We start from the raw sequence: 9,332 nt of genomic DNA, 5'->3' as shown, positions 1-9,332 counted from the left end.
AAAAAAAAAAAGAAATGAGGTCTCCTTTGGGCTCAGACTGGTCTCCAACCTATGAGCTCTGGCAATCCATCCATCCTAGTCTCCCAAGTGCTAAGATTACTGGCATGAGATACTGTGCCTGGCCTAGAGAGACAACTTTTTAACAGATTAGAAGGCTACAGAATTTAGCTAACAGTACTTACCCTGTCATTAACCCGCTCCTTCCTCAGAAATGAAATTAATTAAAATTTGACAATCAGAAGGCATACTGGAAGTTGTAGTCCAGAAACATATTCACCTCTTCTCAGAGATGGGCAATACAAAAAAAGTATGATGATAATCCCTATCAAGACACTCCCCATAGTTTACATCAAAGCCCCTAGTCAGCCAAAAAAGCAATGCCCTTGTCGATGCAAAACTAGATTCATCAACACTTTTCTACCTACCCATGGCCTCAGAGTTTCTCTGGCACTGTCCTCCCTTTCCCCCAAAGCAGATAAGCAACTCCCACAGAAAACCTGCAACTATGTTATCACTTTAAAAAGTGTTTCTGGGCAGCTTGGCTCCATACACCAAGGGTGGCAAGTTCGAACCCAGCCCAGGCCAGCTAAGCAACTGTAACAAAAAATAGCCAGGCGTTGGGGTGGGAACCTGTAGTTCCCGCTACATAGGAGGCTGAGGCAAGAGACTTGCTTAAGCCCAAGAGTTTGAGGTTGCTGTGAGCTGTGTCAGGGTGGCCTTCTATGGAGGGCGATATAGTGAGACTCTTGTCTCAAAAAAAAAAAAAAAAAAAAGGGGTTTTGGGCTCAGTGCCTGTAGCTCAGTGGTTAAGGGTGCCAGCCACATGCATCAAGGCTGGTGGGTTTGAAACCGGCTAGGGCCAGCTAACCAACAATGGCAATTGCAGCAAAAAAACAGCCAGGAGTTGTGACAGGCACCTATAGTCCCAACTACTTGGGAGGTTAAGGCAAGAGAATCGCTTGCGTCCAGGAGTTTAAGGTTATTATGAGCTGTGATGCCACAGCACTCTACTGAGGGTGACAAAGTGAGACTCTGTCTCAAAAAAAAAAAAAAAGTGTTTCTGAATACAAAAATAAGGCACATTTCATTATACACAATTTTTTTTAACTAAAAAACATGGGAAAAAACCTACAAAAAATAATACTAATTGAGTTTGGTCATATCACCCAGATGTCTTAACTGCTAACTCTTTGGCAAATCAACTTTTAAGTCTAACACATAGATATACTTTTCTTTGGTTTTTTTTTTGAGACAGAGCCTCAAGCTGTCCCCCTGGGTAGAGTGCCATGGCTTCACTGCTCACAGCAATCTCCCAACTCCTGGGCTCAAGCGAGTCTCCTGCCTCAGCCTCCCAAGTAGCTGGGACACAGGTGCCCGCCACAATGCCCGGCTATTTTTTGGTTGCAGCCATCAATGTTGTTTGGCAGGCCCGGGCTGGGGATTAGAACCTGTCACCTTAGGTGTATGTGGCTGGCGCCTTAGCCACTTGAGCCATAGGCGCCGAGCCTATATACTTTTCTTTGGTCAGTGCACAAAGCCAGCACCAGCTTTATTTCTGCCTCCCCCAAACATCTGAGGCTCCTACCTCCCCTCAATTTTTTTTTAAATTTTTGTCTAACATCCTTTTTTTTTTTTTTGAGACAGGTTCTTGCTCTGTCACCCAGGCTGGAATGCAGTGCTCTGATCATAGCTCACTGCAGCCTCAAACTCCTGGGCTAAGTGATCCCCCTATCTCAGCCTCCCAAGTAGCTGGGACTAAAGGTGCACACCACGACACTGGCTATATTTTCTTATTTTACTGTAGAGACAAGGTCTTGGTATGTTATCCAGGCTTAAATTCTTGGCCTCAAATGATCCCCCTGCCTCAACCTCCCCCTAACTGCTAGGATTATAGGCATAAGCCACAATACCTGGGCCTAAAATTTATTTTAAAGGTTGACTAGATGCTCCTATAAGGTGACAACACCAAAGTAAGAAGAATCCTAGGGAAAAAAACACTTTAAAGTAGAGTCAACATGGATGGAGCTGGAAAATGTTCTTCTTAGTAAAGTATCTCAAGAATGAAAGAAAAAGTATCCAATGTACACAGCCCTAATTTGTAACTAATTTATAGCTTTCATAGGAAAGATATAACCTAATTATAGCCTTAGAATATGGGAAGGGGGGAGGGAGAGGGGACGGAAGAGGAGAGGGGGTGAATGGGTGGAGGGACGGTGATTGGTGGGGTCACCTCTATGGTTTATCTTACAAGGGTACAAGTGAATCTTTCTAAAAGCAGAGTATGAATGTTTTAATAACTAAGAAAATGACATGAAGGCTGCATTAACCAGTTTGATGAGAGTATTTCAATTTGTATATGAAAACACCACACTGTACCCTGTGATTGCATTAATGTACACCTCTATGATTTAATAAAAAAATAAAATAAATAAAAGTAGAGTCAAATCAAGGAAATGATAAACACAAAATTCCCAGCTATTTTTTAGAGACGGGGTCTAGCTCCTGCTCAGGTTGGTCTCAAACTTGTGAGCTCCATCAATCTACTCACCTTGGCGTACCAAGTGCTGTGTTAATAAGCATAAGCTACCACAACCAGCCTAAAAGTATCTTTTTATAGGTACCAAACAACAAATATATAGAAATAGTTTGCTTCTGTTTGCTCCTAAAAACATAATGAAATACTGTTAGCCAAGGCATGCAGCAGGTCAGAGGCTGAGACAGGAAGAGCTGGGCCAAGGAAGCCACACGGAAGCCATTTCTGAAATTATCTTTTAATCATACCTAACCTTGCCCTTTGCCACATATAGGCTGCCTATGACAAAGACCTAACCCTAAAAGAGTTCAGAGACAATGAATGAGACTACCCATTCTGTAATTAATCGGCCCTTAATTTTCCCTTACATTTTATACATGGCAGGTGGCCAGGAGCACAAAGAGGTGTATACAATTATTAAAGCTAAAAATGAGTTCCAAGGGCCTCAATTCATTGTTTTATATCAGACAAAGCTAAAAGTTCAATTTCTGGGTCATATCTATGCAGTTTCTTTTTTCTGTGGTTGCTGCAAAATTTCAGAGAAAGGAAAAGGTTACCCATTTCCATAAACAAGCAATGGCCTCAGGAAACTGATACACAGGAGTCTTGTTATCCTTGCCTGCCAGATCTCACCTGCCAAGTCGTAGAAGTTTAGCCATTTCTACAGTTCCCAATGGACTTTTCTATGTTAGGAGTTTGTGACATGGACCACTTGCAAATATGTCATCCCTGTATATAGTTCTCTCTTTAAGGATCACACTCATAAAGCATAAAAGAAGAAAAAGTCTTAAGTTTGCAAGGCAGAAATTTCTAAAAGCTAAACCATCTTAGTGTAATATAGCTTAGACTCTGCCTACCCAGGTTCCCTTCTGCTCTGGCAATTGTTCATTTCCCGTATTTATCTGTCAGCTCTCCTATCTCTGCCTACCAATGTTTCCTTCTCACTCTAAAAATCTCCAAACCCTGGTCTTCCTCTCCTATATTGTTCCTGCCCTTCAGTTCCATGCTGAAAACTGTCAAATCACAAACCTTCTCATCTCACCTGGCAAATAAGAGACTTCTAAAGTATACTGAATGCCTAAGAGAACCTTAAACCACCACACAAGGCATCAGTTTCGCCTCACAGAAAGTAAGGTGGCAAAAAACCACAGTATTTTAGCAATTTTGCTTTTTTTTTTTTTTTTTTTAGACAGAGTCTCAACTATATCACCCTCAGCAGAGTGCTATGACATCACAGTTCACAGCAACCTCCAACTCTGGGGCTTAAGCTATTCTTTAGCCTCAGCCTCCACAGTAGCTGGGACCGCAGGTACCCACCACAATGCCTGGCTAATTTTTGGTTGTAGTTGTCATTATTGTTTAGCAGGCCCGGGGCAGGCTTGAACCCACCAGCTTCAATGTATGTGGCTGGCACCCTACTCACTTAGCTACCGTGTTTCCCTGAAAATAAGACCTACCCAAAAAATAAGCCCTAGCAGGATTTCTATGCATTTGTTAAATATAAGCCCTACCCCAATAAAAAGACCTAGAGATGGGTCAGATACACTGCATAGCCATGCATTTCAGCGGGGAGCGATAAGGAAGACTGGAATATCTTTTATCTGCCAGAGCTCCTTTCTCCGAGCAGTTCGCACTCGTGGTAACCACAGTCACAGGCATCCTATTGCGCACGTGCCAACGGCTAGGGGAAAGGAGTTCACGCATCACTAGCGCCAGCCCCACCAACAAGGTCAGCTCCCCCTGTCAGGTTCCAGAAGAAGGTAACTTAATTGTATCTGAATAAATGTAGATTGTTGTATTATACTTAATAAAAATAAGACATCCCCTGAAAATAAGCCCTAGTGTGTCTTCTTGAGAAAAAAATAAATATAAGACAGTGTCTTATTTTCAGGGAAACATGGTACAGACACTGAGCCAGCAATTTTGCTTCTATGATGGAACTGGTTATTTTGTTATCTGGAAAGTTATCTTGAAGTTTGTCCATGGACCATAATTTAAGAAGCCAAACTTTAACTACTGAACAGTTAGTGCCTAAAATAGGATTTAAAGATTCTTATAAGGAACGCTTATAAAGGAAGAAAATATGCCAAACTGTTAGTAGTGATTAACTATAGAGACTTTAATAACTAAGGACTTTCACTTTCTAAGTTAACCATTGTCAGAATGTTTCTTTTTAACAATATCTCAATTTCTCTTGTAATAAGAAAACAAAAATCCTTTAAATGGGACAGCCCACTGGATTAACCTGTAGGTACCAAATAAAATGCTAATAAAAATGTTTATTAAGGCCGGGCACAGTGGTTTCATGCCTGTCATCCTAGCACTCTGGGAGGCTGAGGTAGAAGGACTGCTTGAACCCAGGAGTTCAAGACCAGCCTAGGAGGACCAAGACCATCTCTACTAAAAATAGAAAAATGAGTTGGCACTGTGGCAGGTGCCTATACTCCCAGATACTTGGGTGGCTAAGGCAGAAGGATCACTTGAACCTAGAAGTTTAAGTCTGTTGAGAGTTACACTGACACTACAGCACTTTAGCCAGGGCAACACAGTGAGACTCTACCTCAAAAAAAAAGAAAAAGCTTATTAAAATGTTAGGTAAGGCCAGGTGCAGTGGCTCATGCCTATAATCCTAGAACTTAGAGAGGCCAAAGCAGGAGGATCACCTGAAGCAGGGAATTCAGGAACAGCCTAGGCAGTAAAGTGAGGGCCCTATGGCTACAAAAACAAAAAACAAACAAATGCTAGGTGTAGTTAAAAAAACATCAAATACAAAAACCACTTGGGGGACTGGGAGTGGTGGCTCACCCCTATAATCCTAGCATTTTAGGAGGCTGAGGCAGGTGATTGCCTGAGCTCACAGGTTGGAGACCAGTCTAAGTCAGAGTGAGACCCCACCTCTAAAAATAGCTGGCCATTGTGGTGGGTGCGTGTAGTCCCAGCTACTTGGGAGGCTGAGGCAAGAGAATCTCTGAGCTCAAGAGTTTGAGGTTGCTGTGAACTATGATGCCACAGCAGTCTACCAGGGGCAACAAAGTGAGACTCTATCTCAAAAAAATAAAAATAAAAATAAATAAGGTGGCTCAGCACCTGTAGTTCAGCAGCTAGGGCACCAGCCACATACACCAGAGCTGGTGGGTTCAAATCCAACCCGGGCCTGCCAAACAACAATGACAACTACAACTAAAAAATAGCGAGACGTTGTAGTAGGTGCCTGTAGTCCCAGCTACTTGGGAGGCTGAGGCAAGAGAATTGTTTAAGCCCAAGAGTTTGACATTGCTGTGAGCTATGATGCCATGGCATCATACACAGGGTGACACAGTGAGACTCTGTCTCAAGAAAAAAAACAAGGGCAGCACTTGTGGCTCAGTGAGTAGGACACCAGCCCCATATACCAAGGGTAGCGGGTTCAAGCCCAGTCCCAGCCAAATTGCAACAACAACAACTAAAAAATAGCTGGATGTTGTGGTGGGCACCTATAGTCCCAGCTACTCGAGAGGCTGAGGCAAAAGAACTGCCTCAGCCCAAGAGCTGGAGGTTGCTATGAGCTGTGATGCCACAGCACTCTACCAAGGACGACAAAGTGAGACTCTGTCTCCAAAAAAAAAAAAAAAATGCATTTTTGGGGACAACTAGGAAAATCTAACTATGAAGTGAATAGTGAATATTATATAATATTAGAGAATTATTATTGATTTTCTGAGTACAATGGTATTCTGGGCATCTAGGAAAACATCTTTAATTTTAGGAGATATATGTCAAAGTACTTAGGTATAAAGTAGAGTGTGATCTACAGTTTCTTTAAAATGATTCAGCCAACACAGTGCAGTGGCTCGTGCCTATAATCCCAGCACTTTGGGAAGCCAAATCAGAGGATCACCTGAGGACAGGAGTTCAAGACCTGGGCAACACAGCAAGATTCTGTCTCAAAACAAAAACAAAATGGGAAGAAAAATGCTACCTCAGTATAACTATGAAATAAAAGGCTTATTTCCAGGGACTTTAAAACTGGGATACATTCCACTTTTATCAGGTACTTAGAATAGTCAAATTCATAGAGACAAAGTAGAACGGTGGGTGCCAAGGACTAGGGGGAAGGAGGTTGGTATATTAGTGATTAATGGGTACAGAAGTCTATTTTGCAAGATGAAAAAATTCTCAAGGCTCAGTGCCTATAAATCAGTGGCTAGGGCACTGGCCACATATACCCAGGGCTGGTGGGTTCAAATCTTGCCCAGGCCTGCTCAACAACAATGACAATTATAACAAAAAAAATAGCTGGGCATTGTGGCAGGCGTCTGTGGTCCCAGGTACTTGGGAGTCTGAGGCAAGAGAATCACTTAAACACAAAGAGTTTGAGTTGCTGTGAGCTGTGATGCCAGAGCACTCTACAGAGGGCAACATAGTAAGACCCTGTCTCAAAAAAAGAAAAAAAGAAAAAGAAAAAGTTCTCAAGATAGAGGGTGGTGATGGTTGTACAACAATGTGAATATACTTAATGCTACAGAACTGCACACTTAAAAATGGTTAAGATGGTAAATTTTATGTTATGTATATTTTACCATAATAAAAAAATAGAAATTGTCAACATTCACATAAAGAAAAAATAGTTAAGTAGGGAAAAAACAAAACTAGGAGATATATACTAGACAGAATTCGCTGAGTCTCTTCCCAACCTCTTCTCATTCTCAGGCCAACTACTCCACTTGTTCTACCACTATAGAGGTATACTCAAGAGGATCACTTAAACCCAGGAGTTCTAGGTTGCAGTGAGCCTGGGCAGGAAAAAAAAAAGGCTTATTTCCAGGGAAATAAGAAAGAACAGAAAGAAGGAAGAACAGAAAATCAGAAAAATACTCACTTTTCCAACAACTAATCAATCCTCTCCCATTTTCACTCTGCATTTCTAGGTTGGACATTGACACCTCTATTTTAAGTATTAAAAAACACAGTCCTTGGAAGGCACCTGTGGCTCAGTGAGTAGGGCACCAGCCCCATATACTGAGAGTGGTGGGTTCGAACCCGGCCGTGGCCAAACTGCAACAAAAAATAGCCAGGTATTTTGGTGAACACCTATAGTCCCAGCTACTCGGGAGGCTGAGGCAAGAGAATTACCTAAACCCAAGAGCTGGAGGTTGCCGTGAGCTGTGATGCCATGGCACTCTACCAAGGGTGACAAAATGAGACTCTGTCTCAAAAAAAAAAAAAAAAAAAAAGACAGTCCCTCTGAATCTCACCTCTTCCTACTGTACTTTGTACAACAATACTCTAATTCTCACCACAAACTGAGGCTTTTAGTTCTTATCCTCAAAAAGGAATTCCCTGAAGTGTGCTAATCCCCCTACATCCCACACATAAAAGTCTGTATCTACTTACCAAGATCTGCTGAGAAGACTTGCCAGTTTTTGTAGAGAAGAATTTTTTTCTTGTTCTATTTCTGAGCACTCCCTTCTAGCTTCAGGTTTTACCACCACCACCTAATTGTCACCTACCAGTGAGAATCACTGTTTTCCAGTAATCAAGACCACACACAGGGCCGGCAAAGTGGCTCATGCCTGTAATCCTAACACTCTGTGAGGCCAAGGCAAGTGGGTTACCTGAGCTTACAAGTTTGAGACCAGCCTGAGAAAAAGCAAGACCCTGTCTCTACTTAAAATAGAAAAACTGAGGTAAGAGGATCCTTGAGCCCAAGAGTTGGAGGTTGCTGTGAGCTATGACACCACAGCATTCTACCCAGGGTGATACCTTAAGACTGTGTCTCAAAAAAAAAAAAAGACCACACACAGAAAGGCCCAATGGTTCATCTTGCCAAAGCTTCAAACATCAATGCTGCCCTCAGGTCGAGCTGCTGCCAGTTCCTACTTTCTGATCCCCTGATGGAGCATGCCTTACCTTTGGTGTCCTGCATGACAATTGAGCTATACTTTAAGAAGGTTATCAGTAGATTACTGGTTTGTACATCTGCATCCAGTGGGAGTTCCACAGAACTTATAACTGGAATAAAACAGATAAAATACACTTAGCCTGTAACATATTCCATCTAACACTTCTACCCACATAGCCAATTTGCCCACAGACAAGAAAATCACTAAATAAGCTCTTTATACAACAGAGGGAGGACCAAGTATTTATAAAGCTTTCTTCCTAGGTCTTTAGAGCCCATTCCTACTCCGAAAATTTAAGCTCTATGACTTTCTCTCCTATCTAGGACTAGTCTTCAGGAACAGTGCTTTCCTCTCAATATCCTATGATGGGTATATTGATTTCACTTTCAGCCCCAAGTAATCCAAAAGAGTTCAGTGCCCTTTTTTTTTGCAGTTTTTGGCTGGAGCTGGGTTTGAACCCACCACCTTTGGCATATGGGGCTGGCACCCTAATCCTTTGAGCCACAGGTGCTGCCCTTCAGTGCCCTTAACGGCACTTTGATTTCTACCTAAAAGAGATTTGTATTGAATAAAAATGAGCATTGCTTCCATGAGTCTCCTGCTTAAAATAAATGGAGAGACTTTCCTAATAAGGAAAAATATTGCTCAATTTTAAGAACAAGTCTTATTTTATTTATTTATTTTGCAGTTTTTGGCCAGGGCTGGGTTTGAACCCGGCACCTCTGGTATATGGGGCCAGCTCCCTACTCCTTGAGCCACAGGTGCCACTAAGAACAAGTCTTGAGGCTTGGCGCCTGTGGCTCAACTGGCTAGGGTACTAGCCACATACACCTGAGCTGGCAGGTTCGAATCCAGCCTGGGCCCGCCAAACAACAATGATGGCTGCAACAAAAAAATAGCTGGGCGTTGTGGCAGGC

General features: G+C 42.3%; 1 protein-coding gene across 1 annotated transcript in view; it reads right to left on the bottom strand.

The window, feature by feature from the left end:
* The window catches only part of CUNH10orf76 (chromosome unknown C10orf76 homolog), a 232,993-nt gene that overhangs the window by 165,753 nt on the left and 57,908 nt on the right, over nucleotides 1–9,332 (bottom strand). Inside the window, exon 14 of the mRNA XM_023511776.1 lies at nucleotides 8,423–8,524. Coding sequence (XP_023367544.1) covers nucleotides 8,423–8,524 — 102 coding nt within the window. The remainder of the gene's footprint in view (nucleotides 1–8,422; nucleotides 8,525–9,332) is intronic.

This window comes from Otolemur garnettii, unplaced genomic scaffold (genome assembly GCF_000181295.1).
Source record: "Otolemur garnettii isolate 467f Iridium unplaced genomic scaffold, OtoGar3 scaffold00021, whole genome shotgun sequence".
Classification (NCBI taxonomy): Eukaryota; Metazoa; Chordata; class Mammalia; order Primates; family Galagidae; genus Otolemur; species Otolemur garnettii.
The sequence above is the reverse complement of the archived record's forward strand: the minus strand, read 5'-3'. Positions and strand labels throughout refer to the sequence as shown.